Source organism: Lepidochelys kempii, chromosome 1 (genome assembly GCF_965140265.1).
Source record: "Lepidochelys kempii isolate rLepKem1 chromosome 1, rLepKem1.hap2, whole genome shotgun sequence".
Lineage (NCBI taxonomy): Eukaryota > Metazoa > Chordata > Testudines > Cheloniidae > Lepidochelys > Lepidochelys kempii.
Genome location: NC_133256.1, coordinates 78,804,656 through 78,825,492, shown reverse-complemented (window position 1 = coordinate 78,825,492; position 20,837 = coordinate 78,804,656). Strand labels below are relative to the sequence as shown.

General features: G+C 39.7%; 1 protein-coding gene across 1 annotated transcript in view; it reads right to left on the bottom strand.

Annotated features, from left to right (window-relative positions):
* The window catches only part of UCHL3 (ubiquitin C-terminal hydrolase L3), a 54,322-nt gene extending 34,475 nt beyond the window's left edge, over positions 1-19,847 (bottom strand). Inside the window, exons 1-4 of the mRNA XM_073346958.1 lie at positions 19,719-19,847; positions 11,995-12,151; positions 11,327-11,412; positions 10,702-10,749 (exon numbers count right to left, since the gene is read on the bottom strand). Of these exons, the coding sequence (XP_073203059.1) occupies positions 10,702-10,749; positions 11,327-11,412; positions 11,995-12,151; positions 19,719-19,793 (366 nt within the window). The 5' untranslated portion in view covers positions 19,794-19,847. The remainder of the gene's footprint in view (positions 1-10,701; positions 10,750-11,326; positions 11,413-11,994; positions 12,152-19,718) is intronic.
* Between the last annotated feature and the right edge of the window lie 990 nt (positions 19,848-20,837).

Below are 20,837 nucleotides of genomic sequence, written 5' to 3'. Positions count from 1 at the left end.
TTACCAGTCCTTGCCCTCAGCGTGGACTCCTACTCTAACCACTAAGTCTGACTACCCATGTCCCAGTCACTGACACAGTTCAAATAGTTGCAACTTAACAGGTGGTAGGTATCTGGTGCAGGGACTCATTCCATAGGGAATCTGGTTCCTGACAGGGCTAGCCTTAGGAAGACCGGCACTCTGGGCAAACTTGTATTTTGGCACCCTATCTTTGTGTTTGAGAACAGCAGCATTGGGCACAGGGCACAAGGACCAGCTCCTGGCCCCAGAGTTCAGACAGGCTGCACAGGGAGGAGTTTGAGTCCAAAAGCTCCCCTGGCCATAAACCCCCTGACAACCTACCAGGAGGAGAGCAAGTGTGCAGCCCCCAACCTTGCCCATGGAAACGAGGGACCCAGGGCTGGCCCACTGGTCCCACAGGAGCAAGCCCCCCTGCGTGCGCCTCCCCGCCAGGCTGGCAGCTCCGGGCAACATCGCCCACCCTCAGCTGGCCAGGGGCTCCAGCCCAAGGCTTGCTTGCACTTAGTGCTTAATTTGTGCCAGGGCTTGCCGAGACTTAGCCCCAGCACCTCTAGGCTCTTGGCCAGCAGTTGCCATCACCAGCAGCACAGAAGTAAGAGTGACAATACGATACCATGCCACCCTTACTTCTGTGCTGCTGCTGGCAGTGGTGCTGCCTTCAGAGCTGGATACCCAGCCAGCAGCTGCTGCTCTCTGGCCACCCAGCTTGAGCCTCAACACCTCTTTCATTATAAATTAAGCACTGCCTGCATTCACACCTGCTCCAGCAGACCAGGCCCACCAGTTTGCGGCACTTGGACAGTCACCCCCTGATCATGGTGCCCTGAGCAATCGCCAGCATCAACCACCACTAAGGCTGGCCCTGCTGACAGACCAGATGTCACAGATTTTAGGGAGCACCCCTTACCGGCCTCCCACTAGGACTACTGTCAGGGGAATCCAAGCCCCTGCACTCTGGATCCCTGGAGTACTTCAAGCTTGAATGGAACCCAGATGCTGCCCCAATCTTCGGGTCCCCTAAGTATACTTTCAGGGCTCAAACCTTCTATCTGGCACCCTCTTCCACCTGCTGGAACTCGCTGTGCAGCCACTGAGACTCCCTGGGTGAAGTGGAAGATATGAGGATGTGTACTGTGTGAATTATTGCTGGATAATTCCCAAATTAGTTAAATTAATAAAGTTGCAGTCTAATTAAAGCACATCCCTTACGTCTTGCCTTTCTTCCAGCCTCTAAGGGACAATGGACTACTAAGGCCATATAACCACCCTTCCTGCATAACAGTCTGTAGAATTCAGTAAGTAATTCTTCCTTAATACCAAACTGTCTGTATCTTTTAGAAAGGTATCTACTTAATCTTGATTTAAAGACTACAACTGATAGAGAATTACCTTATCCTTTGGTAAGCTCTTTCACCTGTTACTTAATTTACATTTTATTTCCAGTTTCATTTTCTCGTCATTAGATCTGGTTATGCATTTGTCTGCTATATTAAAGAGCCCTCTAATATGAGCTATCTTCTCCTTGTATTCGGACCTCATGATCAGCTTGCTTCTTGAATTTCTTTCGCTTATCAAAGAAAAGTTTAAGGGTTGTTTTTTTTTTTTAATAGTAATTAGACAAGTGTGATGTCTGGACTACTAGGAATTAGGAAATCCACAGAAGGCAGATTGCCAGTATTACTTAACAAGATTACTTTCTGCAGTCACTTAATTCAATGCATAAGTATTTTTAAAAATATTTTTACAAGGTCTGATATTTTTAACTCCACCTACTATTTAAATGATCTGAGCCCTCTATTGTTTAATACAGAGAGCCAATACAGATTATTTTGACTGTTGCTATTCCAAAATATCTCTATATTTAGAGATGATGCATATTTATTAAGGATTCCATTAAGCACAACATTTCCATTTTAATTTGAGACTTGGAAGTCACAAACACAGCTTTAGATGGTATCCTCTACCAAGGTCCATAATAGCAATCAGCAAACATAAGGGAAAAGGGAGACTCCTGGGCTATGCAATTATACAAGATGAAAGGATTTGTAGTTGAAGTACCTTCCTGCAAAATGCCGAGAATTCTAGAGGATTAAAATCCTTCATGAAATTACAAATTAAAATGACCAAAAAAAAAAAAAAAAAAAAAAGATGGCGCACTAATAATCTGTGGCAAATAAACTCCAGAATTATCACAGAAGCGGATATCATCTATGCTATACCACGGATGAGAAATTTGGAATAAATGTTTAATTTTAATTTCAGGTTTTTTATATACAGACTTATTCAATAAGTATGAATGTTAATATAGGAACACACTGTAAAATGTTTCAAACATAATACTACCACCTACCTGTAAACAAGATTTATATTAAGTTGCCTCCAAATTCACAAACATAAAAGTGTGTATACACTTACTGCATACGGGCATTGTGTTCATCAGTGTTTGCGCAGTGCCTTTTAAAAAGTATTAGAATGTTGGATCAAAATGAAAATTGTTTCTAGGCAGGTATTCATAATTAAACTACAATTTATCACAGCTGAACAATTTTTTTTTTTGAAGACTTACATTGATGGGTCGGAAGTTATTACATTAAGCAGATTTAATGTTTCAACACATGTAGAGACAGAATACTTCATACTATGCTGAGTGCACACTGTACACAGAGAAGTCCAATTGCGAGAAATAACCTCAAAATGTTATTTTTTCCCCACACGCTTCCCAAAGTAGTATGCACTCAGATACTACGGTGACAAAATCCATATAGTAGCGAATGTAAATGTATTTTACAACTTTCAATCTTTACTGAACGTCTGTTGGATTGAAAACACCTCCACACACACTTTCCAATGAAAGCTGTTAGAGAACATCGAAGATGACATCATCTGAACTTAATCTTCATATAGGTAATACACTTATCAAGTAACAAAATTTCAAAACTGAAGCTTAAAAACAGCTTTTACCTCAGTTATCCTGCAATGTATTACATTTTATTTAACAGTAAAATAGTACTATCTGAAGATAAAGACAGTACATTGTTTTTTAGTCATCCAAGTGACTAATTAGGAAAGCTTAATTACAACATTTTAATTGATTGTGTAGCTTTTAGTTCATCAACTATTTTTAGAAGTCACCATAAAAAAATTTTTTGTTCTGTCAACACTGGGAATATTGAAGTCAGCACAATATTGTTGGGAAGAGGGTTTGTTAGCTGACCTGTGCTCTATCTGCTTACTGAACAGCTGCTTGTAATGGCAGAAGGAAATATTTCAGGTTGGTACTTAAGAACAGCAGATTTAAAATTCAACATCTCTACAATCCAGAAGGCACCCCTCCAAAAAGTGAAGTTTTTGGCCTAAATTACTTACAGGCTCTGTAACCGGTAGATGGATTTTTTTTTTTTTTACAGTGTATTTCCCTGCAATTTATAATCCAGTCCATAATGGAGGTAAGCATATTTTGAAAATCTCTTGAGAGTACTATTTAGTGAGACAAATGGCCTCAGACATAGGGCCTTGAAAATAAATAGTGTCCAGATTAAAGTCCTAAATAGTCTTCCAAATTTAATTCACCTCAGTTGTAAATTTCTTGAAAAGTTATTTCAGTCAAATCAATCTAGAATCCTCCTAAAGTGGTTGAGGTTCTATGGCAGGGGTGGGCAAACTTTTTGGCCCGAGGTCCACATCTGGGAATAGAAATTGTATGGCGGGCCATGAATGCTCACAAAATTGGGATTGGGGTGCGGAAGGGGGTGAGGGCTCTGGTTGGGGGTGTGGAATTCCTTCACATACTGCAACTGGAGTATCAGAGCTGGACCGCACATCTCTCTCTCAAATACTCCACTGTGATGCAAGTGACAGTGGAACACAGTGAATCATAGTTTGAGTGAAAGTGATTGTAAATATATTTCTTGTTGTCTGGATAGTTGGGAGAGAGAACATGTAAACCCAACCTTTCAGTAAGAATGTAAGATAGAAAGTGAAAAAAGAAAGAATACTTTGGTCAAGCTACAGAATGTTTAAAATTTCATTTCATTTCCTTTACAGGGTATGTTTTGGAGTATTAAAAGTTGTAAAAAACACTATTATGACCCATATTTATAATGGCTGCAATAGTGTCACTGGAACCTTGGAGAAGCTGCAAAAAACATTCCTTAAGGAAGTCACATGGGTTCCTGGAAAAAAAAAAATCATGCAAAAACATGGGCTATATGTCAAAATACACAAAATACCATTATACGCTCCATGGAAAAAGATAATGGCAAGTTCCTTCATGTTATTTCTTAACCAATAAATCAAAATAACCCAGGAAACCAAAGACCTTTGAAAGCCTACATTTTACAATGGTTGAAAACGGAATGTCTTCACTCTTTAGTTTACCATCGCCAAGGCTAACCACAGCAATCACAATCAAAGCTTGAGCATGTTACATTCCAAGCAAGTTCTGCTGGCATGCTAAACAACTTCTTATAGCCTAGAATTTGTAGTCACGGTTCAACATAAGGAAGACATCCAGCTAAACTATGATTCCAACTTACTGGTTTTCAAGAAACTTCAGAGTTACTACAACTCCAATCTCTCTAAAAAATACCAATCCTAGTGACAATGCTGAACTGTAACATAGCTTTAGGTTCATGTATTCATATACATTCATGAATCCATAAGTAAACTGTGAATTTGAGACCAATTCTCTCAATTTATGAGTAACTAAAAGCAGCAGTTCATTTTGATTTTCCAAAATAAAATTTCTCATTGCCAGAATTGTTTGTCAAGTTTCAATGGAAATAATAAGTTGTGTGTTGCCACTAGAAGGGGTGACAGTTATACTGCTACACAGCAATCATGGTACAACAATTTAAGGATTACTCAGTTCCAGGGTCTCATCTTTCTTAGCCAAACATGCACAGCTGTAGTTGAAGCTGTCACCTGGTAACCAGAAGTAGGAAACATACAAGAAATCCAGAAGTAGTACAATGTCAAAAAGTAGGAAATTATTTCTGTACTTCCATAACAGGTGGTATACTAGGGTATATTTTCCCCACTGTCATCTTCTCTTTTCCTCCTCCTCCTCGCCTTCGTTCCACTGATGTGGGGCCGTCTCTGAGTCCTTCTCAATTCCAGTCTTTCTAGAAGCAGTTTGTCAGAAACTATGCAGCTAATCAAATCTTTTTGTATAACATCCATCTATCTAGTTTGGGTCCTCCAGCCCTTCTCCTACCTTCTACTTCTAAGATTAACACCCTGTTTCCTATATATTCTTCTGATCTTCTTTTCACATGCCCAAACCACGTAATTCTGGATTCCCTCAGCTTTTCTATAATTGGTATCATCTTCACACTTCCCCTAATTAATTTGTTCGTAACATGGTCTATCCTTGTAACTCCAAGCATCCATCTTAACCTTTTCATTTCCACTGTATTCAAGATTTTCTCCTGCCTCTTCATCAGTGCCCAGCATGTGGAGCTATACAAAAGTACAAACCTAATTACCATCATGCAGATCTTATTTTTCAATTTGATAGGCATTCAATTAAAGATGACTTTGCTCACTTCTCTCCATTTAGTACATGCCTCTCTGCTTATTAGTTTGTTGTTGAGTTCAGCTGTAGTATCAAAACTAGGTACTTGAGCTTTGTAACTTTGATAGTGACTGCCCCTCCAGACTTACAGTTTTGTTGTCTTCCTGCAAGGTATCACTGAGTCTACAAACCATATACTCTGTTCTATTTCTGCTGATTTTCAGACCATCTCTCTCAAGTACACACCTCCATATCTCTAAATCTTCTTCCACTTCCTCTTCTCCCCTACGAGTACATCAATCTGCAAAAAGCATACACTAGGGTGCCACTCTCTGGATGTTTTCTGTAAACACAGCAAGCATCAGTGTGAACACAAAGGGGCTTAGTGCAGAGCCCTGATGTACTTTATTACTAGAACCTGTTCGCTTTCTACATACAGCCTTCAGTAATCTCTCTCGTTCTCATACACTACCCAATGACCCCTCTCATAATGTGGTCATAAGATTTTTCAAAGATGAACAGATATTATGTGCAGGACTTTCCTCTTTTCTCTATATTTTTCCACAAGCAATCTTAGCGCAAAGATCACAATAATTTTCTACTTGCCTGGCAAGAAAATCCTAACTGATTGTCAATGACCTTTACTTCTCTTCATAGTCTCTTATCCATAACTGTCTCCCAATTTTTCCTCGTGTAGCTCACCAGTTGAATGTCACATTAGTTACCCACGTCTTGCTATGTCTGCTTTCCTCTTAATAATTGGTATGGTGCTCTTCTCCAGGCATCATCTCAGTCTTCATGACAAAATTAAACTGTTGTATGGAAGGTGTGAACATATTGATACTTCTGTTGGTATGCCACTCGGGCATACATTTTTTTTTATTTTTCATGTTGCTCAGTGCTTCTACAACTACTTCCTGGATTGATGCCACCAGACCCTGGTTTGATTTTAATCGTATGGCATGGTTCTCTTGGATTCTCTTTATTCATAAGCCTTTCAAAGTAATTTCACCACTGTTCCTTAATCTGGTTTTCATTTATTATGGTATTTCTACATTTATCTTTAATTACTTTGATCTCACCATTGTCTTTAGTTCTCTTATCACGGGTCTTTGTTAGTCTATATATTTCTCTCTCACCTGCATTCGATTCAAGATGGGCATATAATGATTTTTGGTTGCCACCTCTTTCTTTGCTATCTTTTTGGCTTTTTTTATGTCCTGCTGGAATGTCGCTTGCCTATGTTTTTCACACTTTCTTTTCCTTCCCAGCATCTCAAATTTTCTCATTCCATCACCAGATCTCACTGGGCAAAAACCCTCTTGCTTTTGTTTCACCAAGCAGATCTTTACACATTCTTGAATTTTGCTTGCAATATGATTGGACAATTGAATCGTATTTTCTCTTAACCCTTCTAAAGAGATCTCCCACACTTTCATTTAAAACTTTTTGCTAACACCATTAAAGCTTCCACTACTTGGTTTTCTGTACTGCTTTCTTCTCATGTAGGATATATACCCTAGTCAAAACACAGAATGGTGGTTTGACTTGCAGTGCTTTCCTCTGGGATGAGCTTAACAATTTTTGGTGCTCTTCAGCTTAGTTTATTGAGAAATAATCTAGCTGCACTCTCATACTACCACTCTTAGGCTATGTCTACACTATGAGCTTGGGATACGATTCCCCTGCTCATATTATATACATTTGTATTAGCACTCAATGATCTAGCATGAATATAAATAGCAGTGTAGCTGCATTAGCATTGACAGTGGCACCAGAGGCACGACTGAGCTGTGCTGACTAAAAACCCACCCAAAATTAGTGCCAAGTGCCTACACAACTCAGTCGTGCTTCCACTGTCACTATTTGTGCTAGCACGGCGACACTGCTATTTATACTAGCATTAGCCTGGTAAGAGCTACCACAAGTACATGTATACAAGCAGGGGAAGCCACACCCCTAGCTCGTTGTGTAGACATAACCTTGTAGATACATTTGCCCCGCTTTTGATACAATTAACAGGGTAAGCTACAATAGCAATGGCATTTTTATATATTTCAATGATTTTCATCTGGAGTTCTATTTATTATTTTCCTCAGTCTTCCACAGCCACTTGTAACATTTTTTTAAAAAATTATATACTAGGCTCTTAAGCATTCTCAAAAGCTTCCCAAGGCAAAAAAAGAATCAAACAAGACAGGCACAGAAGAGATCTTATTAAATGTATACTTTAGATTTTAGCATTAAAATTGTAACATTTTACAATCCCCCACTCATTTTAATGGCTCCTCTATTTTTCCTCCATATTCATTCTGCCAATGAAAAAAAAAAATAAAAAAATGCCATGTTATGAAGTTACTGAGCACTAAAATTAGAAAAGGCCTTTTTGCATGCTTGAACTACAAGGGTATACTGACAGGTTTCAGAATAACAGCCGTGTTAGTCTGTATTCGCAAAAAGAAAAGGAGTACTTGTGGCACCTTAGAGACTAACCAATTTATTTGAGCATAAGCTTTCGTGAGCTGTAGCTCACGAAAGGGTATATTGTTAACCATATGCAGCTGGGCAAAAATGCACAAATCATTTTACAACACCCATTAAACAATAATTGTATCTCAAACTGTAAGTGTATTTGTGGAATATCTAAAACGATACTAGGTTATGTTTTTGGTGAGGTTACAGTAGCGAGGTAACCAAAGCTCTTGTTCTACAGTTATTTTAAGAATGCAGTTTTCTACAAAAATTTTCCATATATTACACATATAGGTTTCCTAGAGTTTATAGTGTAAGTGCTGCAGGGTTCTACAGCCTGCTTTTACTTAGGTTAGACAAGCTCTGTGGACAGCCACCAGCTTATTATTTAATCATATCCGTTCCAGTAAAGTTATTTCAGGAGTCAGTCTGAATCTTGTTCTCTGTTTTGGAAAGTTGTTTTTTGAATTTGGTAAAGTAAGGTGGTGACAGGAGATTTTAAACAAGGTTTTTTGCTCATGTGTGTCAGACATCTGGCACCGTTTTTTCATCCTCCCAAAAAACTGTAATAAAAAAGATACTTTATTAATTAAAGAACTTTAGAAAGAATTTATGGTTTTCCCATAAGTCTAAATGCAGAAGATTGGTTACTCTGCAAAAGTCTGCCATGTAACCCAGGAAACCTTTATTTCCGGATACCTGAAAAACAAAACCTTTGCTGCTACTGCGACAGGCAACCCGCTCTGTATCCACTTCTCAGTAAGCACGTTCCAATATCCTATTTTTAAGTAGTTAGGTACAAAAAATGTTTTTCCACCTGTAATTTTGGATTTTATACTTTACTCATACTTCCTGCTTTGACTTGTATTGAAAAAAGTTCACTCCTCTTACAGATGTTTCAAGCTGTCTGACTGAATCTGCAGACATCACTGCATTGCTTACATTTGGGTCACATTTTCAATCTTTTCTTTTCAAACATGAGGGCCAGGGAGTGTACTTTTCTTAAATAAAAAATGAAAGTGATGTAATCACAGGATTCTGGGAGTCACAGTCCTAGCCATGGGCATATAGTCCCTATGCCCCAATCTGGCCTCAGACAGAGGCTCCTTCAGACCTGTTGTGAAGTATTCTAAGGTCTTAGATACAGAGACACTAGCAAGGCCATAAGAGATTTAAGGTAAAATTTGCTCTGCGTAGACTGATGCCACACATCTAGGAAACATGTACTGATCTGGAAAATAACTAAAAAGGACCACTAAGATCTAAAGTATGGATTCCCCTGCTAATGAATGTGGCTTAGTGAAAAATACTGGTAGACAGACTCGTTCAGATGTTACTCAGTGACCACAGAGGGGAATTTAGGGAGTAGTTAGAAAGCTACTTTATGTTAGACTAATGTTATTTTGCTGAAGTTAATCTAAAAGCCCATGTTTTTCCCCCTTGGTGACAGGGGAATCTATCCCTTTTTAAAGTTTTGTGCTCCAAAATCTAAGGCTTCACTTAAAAAGTAGTTAACTTTCTAGCCATCGGCTGTGAAGATATACTTCCAAACACGAACCAAATGTAAATTGGCACAGTGTTGTCTTTCTGAGACTAATAAAAATGAGCTCCAAGACAGGTGCAAATTACCACCATTTATCAGCAAAGAGAAAACTTTATCTGCCAGAAGCTTCAACTGCCTTCTGGATGCCTAGAACTCGAGCCATTTCTCTACCTTTTCCTAGCTAACAAAATCTTCCATTTTAACCCCTATTTCCCAACCTCCACATAGTCCAGACAAGACCAAAAAAACATGCATGTATTAAAAAATCTATACGGGTGCTGCCATTACTCCAAACTATGTTCAGGTTTCCAGGCTTTGTACAACATTTAATGACTTGGAGAATGCACAGTGCAGAAAGAAACTTGAGATTTGCCAGAAACAACACAGACCTGCTTGTTACACATGTAAGTAAGGGGTGTCAGTTCTAATACTGACTGAGAAGCATACACAAGTCTCTCCCCCGCAAACTTGAAAATGACTGGATTATTTTACAGCATTTTAAAATTAAGTTTATAGCATAGATTTTAGAGCTTAACTGAAGTTGTCTGTACCCAAGCAACATCGCACCCATCTTCATGAGGTGTTAACATTTGAGGATTTGTATTCCCAACATTAAGTAGTTTTGTCCTATATAAAAAAAGTTATAAAAAAGTGTCAAAGCCACTTTTTCAGCTTCAATGACTAATTTATATCTTGTTTACAAAGTTAACGTCAGAGTTAATTTTCTGTTGACACAAAACATGCAAAGTACAATGTTACCAACTCTTGTGATTTTATTAGAAAAGTTTTGCAATATTTGGCATTTCTCTTAAAGCCCCAACTCCATGTGCTTACAGGAGAATCTCAGTTTTCACTAAAAAATGAAGTTACCAGACCTCCTTGGCTACGGAGAAAAGCTTGAAAATATGACCTAAGGCACCCTAATGGCTCAGAAACCTAATGGGAAATAAAAAACCGCAACTAAAAGAAAAAAAATCTCCTTTTTAATCCAGTCATGATTTTTGAACATTTGAAGCTGGCAACTTTCGTTCTAGTGTAGATTTTACATGAAATAAAGAAAATATTAAAATGGTTGAAAAATCAAACAACTTGAAACATTCTCTCAAGGTATTATGTTCGTAAAATGAACAAAATTTAAAAAATGGAATACCTCAGTCTGACCTTCATGGGCACTGGATTCATGAGTAACACGAATAGCCTGAAATTAGAAAACATGTTTAATTAGACTTCAAACAAAAGAAATCATTTCCTAAAATAGCAGGTGTTTAAGGACTCACTGTACTTTCTTCATTTTAACTTGTAGGTTATGGAAGTCTACATCAAAGTAGAGGAAAGTTGTGCTATACACTATATGGTATGATTTTTTAGGATTGTAACTATTAGAAATATTTATTAGACATTAACTAACCTCAAGATATCTCAATTTTTAAAAAAAGACAGTATTTTAAAAGTGTTTTAAGAGTTTTTTAAAACTGTAATGCTGTTTCATGCAAAGTTAAAATCAAACAACAGTTGTTAAAGTCATCCACGTGTTAGTGAGATTACTAATTCCCCACTAGTAGCAAGCAACATTTACAAGCATTTATGTCTTAATCTAGCAAAGCACTTCAGCACGTGCTTAACTTTAAACACGTGAGCAACCCCATTTACAACAATGGGACTATTTAAGCACATCAGTGTTTGCTGGATCAGGACTTAGATGCAAGACTATTCCTGCTAACAATTCCACTATATTTAAAAGAAAGAAAAAAAAACAAACAAAAAAAGATACTAACTTCATAGGTTTCTAAATATTTGGCTCTCTCTTCAGGACTCATAGGTAACGAATCTTCCAGGAATTTTTTCAATGTAGAATCTGATTCTTAAAAATAAATAAATAAAAATTAATAAATCATTCAATTCCTCTTACTGTTCTACGCAACTTAGAAAATTAGATGAAAACTGAAAGGTTACAACATAAGGAACAATTCTGATTTGTATTATTTCTTCTTTACTTTTCCTCTGGGCTAATATTAAACATTACATTGTCAAAAAGCTTGTGCACAAGGCATACAGTGTATTTACATCCAGACAGGAGACTTAAGCCTATAATGCAACACATTCTGTTCCACTACATACAATGACAAAACAATTTAAAGTCACCAGACTCTTATTATGGTATGAAATATTAATATGGTATCTGCTACTTTGAATTTGGAGTTCCATTTTATTCATTTAACTATATGCTGTATTACTATCCTTTGTATTACTAAAAATTCTTAATGACTGCCAACTAACAAAAGTCTGTGTTGTATTGATGTTGTATAATTAAGACAAGACGACTAATGGTGAATTTCTACTTGTCTTTTAAAGAATTTTCAAGTAGAGTCAACACTATGAAAGAAGTACTGCGCCACCTACCCTCCAAAAAATAATATTCAGTATATTAAGAGAAAAGATTTACCAAAGTTCATTTTATTTCTGTTGTTTGCAATAGCATGAATAAGTCCAATTGTTCCACAAGCATTGTTGATAGTTTGCTTCATGAAATATACTGATGATCTGACATTTTGTCCCTGGGCTTTTATTCTCTCTTCCTCTTCTGTTCTGAATGTTTCATACTGGAAAAGAAAATCAAAAGTGTCTTGCATGTAGAACAATTACAGTGAACTATTTCAAATTTCCTGTCCAAAAACAAAAGCTCCATTAAAATTTTAATAGTAATTTGAAACAGAAGGAAGCAGAACCGAATAAGTAAGGGATTGCAACCCTTATTCACATGACCAATCTCATTGATGTACCTGAGATTATTCGCTTGTATAAATCTGTGAGATCAAATCCTAAATCAGTATCTTGTCACCAGCTAAACATCAGTGTCTTTTATCCAATATTCTAAAACACTTAACTTGTTGTGCCATCTAGTGCATCAAGAATGTTCAAAAATGAAGATTGATAAGCTAGGCTCACTTTTAGAGAAACAGTCCCCTCTACCACAGCCTCCTTTGTCTCCCTGCAATCCAACAAAAGACCTTGAAGAAGGTAACGGAAGTTTTACATCTATGGCAAGCAAAGTGGAGTACAATAAATAACTGTGCTAAAAGGGAAAAAAAATGAAGCATTGTAGAGGCTCCAGTATATAGTCTTAACCTTTTCCAGAAAAAGTTGAGTCATTTATATGTTTTTGAGTGGTACTGATAACTTTGCAAATGGGCCTTTTGACACCATAAGAAGATGACAAACTGAACAGAATAAACAAAATTATTCCAGGGCACACAGTTTGGCTGTGTAATCTGACAATTACAATATGAATACATATATAAATTTAGTAACAGGGTCTACTGGTGAGGGAAGCATCCTGGGGTGGCACAAGGGGATTCCAGAGTTTGTCAACTACACTAGTGACCTTTCGGATAAAGAAGGTAGCCAATAAGGAGTGAAGAAATGGTTTCAGGAAGGAAGGATATGCAGACCATTGCTTCTGCCGTTTAGAGTTTGATGATAGAGCTCCTGGATACTGGGTAGACTCCCCTCTGTAGGGAACCATTGGAAGTCTCAGGCCTGGTCTACACTACGAGTTTGTGTCGGATTTAGCAGCGTTAAATCGAATTAACCCTGCATCTGTCCACACAACTAAGCCATTTTTTTTTTTTTTTTACATAAAGAGCTCTTAAAACAGATTTCTGTACTCCTCCCCAATGAAGGGATTAGCACTGAAATCGACACTGCCGTTTCAAATTAGGGTTAGCATGGATGCAATTCGAAGGTATTGGCCTCCAGGAGCTATCCCACAGTGCACCATTGTGACCGCTCTGGACAGCACTCTGAACTCGGATGCACTGGCCAGGTGTACAGGAAAAGCCCCTGGAACTTCTGAATCTCATTTCCTGTTTGGCCGGTCGAGCTCATCAGCACAGGTGACCATGCAGTCCCAGAATCGAAAAAGAGCTCCAGTATGGACCGAACGGGAGGTACTGGATCTGACTGATGTATGGGGAGAGGAATCCGTGCTATCAGAACTATGTTCCAAAAGATGAAATGCCAAAATATTTCAAAAAATCTCCGAGGCCATGAGGGACAGATGCTACAGCAGGGATCCAACACAGTGCTGTGTGAAACTTAAGGAGCTCAGACAAGCTCGTACCAGAAAACCAATTAATCGAACGGACACTCCAGGACAGAGCCCCAGACATGCTGCTTCTACTATGAGCTGCATGCAATTTTAGGGGGGGCTGCCACTACTACCCCACCCCGTCCGTGGACTCCGATGATGGGGTACTCTCCGCCATGCCTGAGGATTTTGCGGATGGGGAAGATGAGGAGGATGAGCTTGAGGAGATCACACAGCACACCATTCTCCCAGACAGCCAGGATCTTTTTATCACCCTGACTGAAATACCCTCCCAACCCAATGAAGCCGGAGAAGGGACCTCTGGTGAGTGTACCTTTTAAAATACAATATATGTTATAAAAGCAAGCGTTTTTTAATGATTAATTAGCCCTGAGGACTTGGGATGCATTCGTGGCCAGTACAGCTACTGGAAAAGTCTGTTAACGTGTCTGGGGAATGGAGCGGAAATCGTCCAGGGACATCTCCATGAAGCTCTCCTGGAGGTACTCTAAAAGCCTTTGAAGAAGGTTTCTGGGGAGAGCAGCCTTATTACGTCCTCCATGGTAGGACACTTTACCACGCTATGCTAGTAGCAAGTAATCTGGTATCATTGTATGACAAAGCCTAGCAGCGTACAGTCCCGGTGTGTGCTGGCATTCAAGCAACATCTGTTCTTTATCTCTCTGTGTTATCCTCAGGAGAGTGATATGGTTTATGGTAACCTGGTTGAAATAGAGGAATTTAATTAAGGGGACATTCAGAGGTGGCCATTCCTACTGGGCTGTTTGCCTGTGGCTGAAAAGATATCCTCCCAGCAGTTAGCCACGCGGTGAGGGGCGGGGGGCATTGGCACTGAGCTGTTGGCATTTGGCTAGCAGGGATCTTCCCGGATACCAGCCATGTGGTGGGGTGAGAGGTAAAACATCATCCCAGAGAACTGGATGGGCATGGGAGTTAGTTTGGTTTCTGCTATACTGCACGTTAACAGCAAAACCGCAGCACTAAATGGCCAACTCAACGTGCTTTGCTTGGTATGGGAGAGGAGGGCACTGCTGTTACTATGGCTTACCGTGGCCTCCTGCAAGCCGAATTCTGTTGCCCGGCACTGCGTGTGTGATCTCTAACACCAAAGCCACAGGCACTCAATATAAGATGCAAAATGCAATCTTGTACCAAAAATCACATGTGCTATGTAATGTGAATAGTGTTGTTCACCGTGAAAGAGTATAGCCATTGTTCTGTAAAACGTATCTTTTTAAATACTTCACTCCCTTTTTTTCCTCCAGCAGCTGCAAATGTTTCAAGCCTCCCTCCTCCGTCCCAAAGGCTATCTCAGATGAGGTGGTGAAAAAAAATGCACGTGTGATGAAATGTTCTCTGAGCTCATGCAGTCATCTGGCACTGACAGCTCAGCAGAATGTGTGGAGGGACACAATAGCAAAGTACAGGAAAGTGGCTGATGAACGTGAGGAGAGGTGGCGGCAGGAATATCAGAGGAGGCATGAGGCAATGCTGGGGCTACTGAGGGATCAAACAGACATGCTCTGGCATCTGGTGGAGGTTCAAGAATGGCAGCAGGATCACAGATTGCCACTGCAGCCCCTGTTTAACCGTCCTCCCTCCTCCCCAAGTTCCACAGCCTCCTTACCCAGATGCCCAAGAATGTGGAGGGGGGGAAAGGCTCCGCGCATCCAACCACTCCACCCCAGTGGACAGCCCAAGCAACAGAAGACTGTCATTCAAGAAGTTTTAAAGTGGCTTTTCCTTCCCGCCTACTCTCCTCCCACACACCACCTGGTCTACCTATCTCCCTGTTTTATAATCAATTAATAAAGAATACATGTTTTTTAAACTATAGTGACTTTATTTTCTTTGCAAGCAAGCTGTGATCGAAGGGGGGAGGGTGGGTGGCTTACAGGGAATTTAGAGGCAACCAAGGGGGCAGGTTTTCATCAAGAAGAAACAAACAGAACTGTCACACAGTACCCTGGCCAGTCATGAAACTAGTTTTCAAAGCTTCTCTGATGTGCAGCACTCCCTGCTGTGCTCTTCTAACCGCCCTGGTATCTGGTTGCGCATATTCAGCAGCCAGGCGATTTGCCTCAACCTCCCACCCTGCCATAAACATCTCCCCCTTACTCTCTCAGAGATTGTGGAGCACACAGCAAGCAGCAATAACAATGGGAATATTGGTTTCGCTGAGGTCTGAGCGAGTCAGTAAATTGCGCCAGCGACCCTTTAAACGTCCAAATGCACACTCTACCACCATTTTCCACTTGCTCTGCCTATAGTTGACCAGTTCCTTACTACTGTCCAGGGTGTCTGTGTACGGCTTCATGAGCCAGAGCATTAAGGGGTAGGCTGTCCCAAGATAGGGATATGCGTTCCGTCTATAGCCCCACCACAGTTAGGGAATCCCATTGCAGCAAAGCCATCTACTATGACCTGCACATTTTCCAGAGTCACTACCTTTGATAGCAGCAGCTCAATGATTGCGTTGGCTACTTGCATCACAGCAATCCCCACACTAGATTTGCCCACTCCAAATTGATTACTGACTGACCGGTAGCTGTCTGGCATTGCAAGTTTCCACAGGGCTATTGCCACTAGCTTGTGAACTGTGAGGGCTGCTCTCATCTTGGTATTCTTATGCTTCAGGACAGGGGAAAGCAAGTCACAAAGTTCCATGAAAGTGCCCTTACGCAAGCGAAAGTTTCGGAGCCACTGAGAATCATCCCAAACCTGCAATGCTATGAGGTCCCACCACTCTGTACTTGTTTCCCGTGCCTAGAATCGGCGTTCCACGGCATGAGCCTGCCCAGTAACACCATGATCTCCAAATTGCTGGGGACCATGGTTTTAGAGAAATCTGTGTTCATGTCCTCATCACCGCGTTGCCGTCGCCTCCTCACCTGGTTTTTCAGGTGCTGGTTCGGCATGAACTGCACGATAATGCGCGAGCTGTTGACAATGGTCATAACTGCTGCGGTGAGCTGAACGGGCTCCAGGCTTGCCGTGCTATGGCGTCTGCTGGGGCAATCCAGGGAAAAGGGTGCAAAATGATTGTCTGCTGTTGCTTTCACGGAGGGAGGGAGGGAGGATTGACTGATGACATTTACCCAAAACCACTCGCGACAAATTTTTGGCCCCATCAGGCATTGGGAGCTCAGCCCAGAATTCCAATGGGCAGTGGGAACAGCGGGAACTGTGGGATAGCTACCCACAGTACACCGCTCGGAATGTCGATACTTGCCACGGTAATGTGGACACACACCGCCGAATTAATGTGCTTAGTGTGGACGCATGCACTTGACTTTATACAATCTATTCCTAAAAATCAACTTCTGTAAAATCAGAATACTTTCATAGTGTAGACCCAGCCTTAGTTCAAGGTCTGCTGGGGTTTGTAGGTCACTCTACCAAAGCTGGCTGGGAAATGATATAAGCAGCTTCCTTCCGTTCAGAAGGAAAGACATGGTGGGAGGGAACTGGAGCTGCTGAGAGCCTCTCAGCGACAACGAAGCAAATTCTGGGTCTCAGTACAAGTTCCCAGATTTCTGCTGAAGAGAAGCTACCTTTAGGAGCAAAAGCTTGTTTTGTTTTGAAAATACTCTACAACGATGGAATTGGGAGGGTTTTTTGCTGATGTTCAGCCCACTATACACACACACACACTACTGTATTGTTTCATTTCTTTGGTGTGATCTAGTCTGCTGCGGAGAAGTTTACCAATAAATAAGTATAAAAGAAACAGACAGTGCTTTTACAAACAACTGGAAAAACAAATAAACCAGAAACAGCTGCTTGCAAGTAGAACAGAGTAGGCAGGTTTTCAGATAGACAATCTGGACTACAAGAATGAAGGTATGTCCTGATTTTAAGTCTTTCCACCTTTTCAATATGCTGCCCTAATGACTGATTTTTATCAGTCAGCACAGCAAACCTGAAAGCACTAGACAGCTGGTTTTGTCAATTATAGAACATTCCATTCTCTTATCTACTGCTGGAATGTTGTTCTCTCTGGAAATACGATGCTTCCCTCCTTTAACTTCTTCATTAATCACAGAAATAAAAAGGGTTGCAATAAATAATAGTTATAAATCTCTAAGCAAATAACCGTATCTGCTTTATACATGTGCCTAAAATGCTCTATTGTGCACTTTTTTACAGCAATGCTGCTGCAAAAAATCCATTACATTTCTTTAACCAGAACACTACAAAAATGTATTTATGGGATTAAAAAATTACTTGTTGGTACAATGAACTAGCAATACTACTACTAAGGCATATTCAATTTCTGGGCACTATTACTCACTGAACTGGCCAGCAGAGGTTAGGGGTATTACAAACTAGAGTCAGGTTGGCCTTCAGGAAGGAAAGAATGCCTGCTCTGCTGTAAGCATTCCGGACTACCAGGGCAAACTATGCAGCACTAATTGTGAGGCCTCAAGGAGGCACATTAACAGTTCTAAACAGCGGCTTATTCAGTCCCCCTCTGTCAAAGGGCTAATACTGATGTAAGGGCTCAAGATTGAGAGATGTGGAAGTATCAGAAAATAAGGAAATGATATGCCAGCAACAAGAAGCATCCATTTGGGAAAGCAGAATGGCTCAGAAAGGAGTCATACTAATTACACTAGTTACATAACTAGTATTTCCCACATCTGGGAGCTGAGCATTCCCACATCTAGTTACAACAGTTATTTTAAAGACTACTGAAACCCTCATAATGAACAGCTATGAAACTAATGAACTAGAACAGATAAAACAGATAAAAACAGCAGTTCTGAAGTACGTGTTTATGATCTCATTGTTAACTATCAACAGGGTTGTTCAGACAGAAGTCCACAGGTGCTGGAACTAGGGTGCTGCCGCATACCTGGCTTGCAGTGGCTTCCATTATATACAGGGTTTACAGTTTGGTTCAATGGTTCTCAGCACCCCCCATTAAACAAATTGTTCCAGCAACCCTGCAGAAGTCATCTGCTTCTTTCACTTCTATAGCTAGAAAAGTATTCCTGTGAGCTCCTGGCCCAACATTTTCCTCATAATGCAAATCTTACATCAATTCATGACTAGCAACTTATTTTTGTGGCAATTTCTTCACTTTTATTACATAGTTCCAGTCATTCAGAATGCCTTATCGATGAGAAAAGGTGTGTGTTAAGAGGACAAGAAAAAATGGACCTTCTGTTTGAGATGTTAACAGCGTCATTAAAATTTTATCATCGGTGATACTATGGCAAGATTTCTATATAACTGACGTGTCAGTATAAATCACATGCTACAACAGAAAAATGGAGCAGCCCCTCTCACTCCAAGAAGAGATAAATATAGATATGTTTAAGTACATACATTTCCGGTCAAATATGCAATTGCATGAGATGTACTCAGTAACTTGAGAATGTCACAGATTCAAAATATTTAAAGCAATCGTTAAGATATTTAAAAAATTGTCTCCAACATATGCTCACTCTAGAGTCTATATTTACATGTTGAGTGATAAGTGCATAGCCTGGAATGGGGATTGGGGAAAGATATACACTTTAACCCCTCTTGACAAAAAACACAAATCAAAAACAAAGATTATCCCCAATTCTGCCTCAGTTACAAACATGCCCAATCTGTCCAAGAAATGAAAGCTATGTTGGAGCTACAGGCTTCTGTAGACAGTGATTAAAGCTCGGACTACATTATGATACTACAAAATCAATACACGTTTTATAAATGGCTGTTTGATATTTTCCACATTTTCCATATCCCTTCTTACCACTTTGTTCATGCCTTTATGTGATATAAATATTAAAACAGCAAAAATAAATATTGCCGTTCCATTAAGAGAAGATATCAAAATCCTTTAAATTATCATTCACATCTATCACTGACTGAGAGCAACATCAGATATCCTTTGTTTATACATTTATTTTTAATACTTTTTCAATTGTGCAGTTTTGTTTAATAATCTTATTTGACAAGAACAGAATGTATCACAAACCAGAGGAACTTTGAAGAAAGCTTGTTGTTTTTTTTTAAGTCTCACTGATGTAAAGAATTACAGATTTCATATTATATATATTTACCTTTTCTGTTACTGGGAAGAGCAGTAGCACTGCACAGACAGGTCTTGGCACCATGCTAAGTAGTTCTGGATCCATACCATACACATCTACAAATTGCCAGTCAGGATGTATACCTAACTGTTTGAGAAACTAGTAAGGAAAAGAAAAAGGCACAGTATTAAACAGATTTGTTCATAAATAATCCATCAGAAACACGTTTGATCACCTGTGAAGTTAAATACACTTTTTGTGCAGATCAAGATATTTGAGAGGGAAACAGGAAGATGAAGTAAGGTTAAATTGTCATGATTGACAAACTGAAAAAGTGTAACGCTTTGCTAATCTACTTGAGGAGCCATTGTTACAGCATAAACAGTTTTAACTATATTTAAATGCAGTGGATGTTCAAGTCAACAATTTTTCAAGTTGTATTTTAGTCACTGAGACAATTAAGATCCCAGAGGAGCACATGGATCTGTAATAGATGAAAGCTGAGTGCATGGATTTAAGAAAAAAAATCCCTGCCCTCACATGTATTTTTAAAAGTATACCATATTGAGTGTTAATAGGCATGTAACTCATTTAGTCACTTGACTTGAGCAATCTGACCCCTAAGAGGACCTTCTTCACTAAAGAGATTAATGGTTGAGCATTTTACAGAGTACACTTTAGAGGTGTTCTTTTGCAAGAAGGATGATATATAATAAAAATAACCCTATGACACCCAGCATAAAGTACCCATTTTACCTAGACAGATTAATGAAAGCTAGGCCATAACTATGCAGTTTATATAGTTCTCAGTTTGTTTCTTCAGAGCTATTCACTAAATTCTAGATCAGTGGTATTCAACCTTTCCCATGCCAGGACCACATGTTACAACAGCAAAAAGCTTTTGGATCATGAACTACCACTTGTCTAGCCATTAAAAAAAAATGGAAGCTGAACCTGCCTCTAACAGGGGTTCATGGCCTTCCAGTTGAGAACCTTAGATCATTCCCCTTCACGAACAGATCTCCCTTTAAAGTTGTTCATCACATACTAAGGCTATGTCTATACTACAGCTCTTACAGCAGAACAGCTGTACCACTACAGCTGTGCTGCTATAAGTTCTCGAGTGTAGCTGCTCCTTGCCGGCAGGAG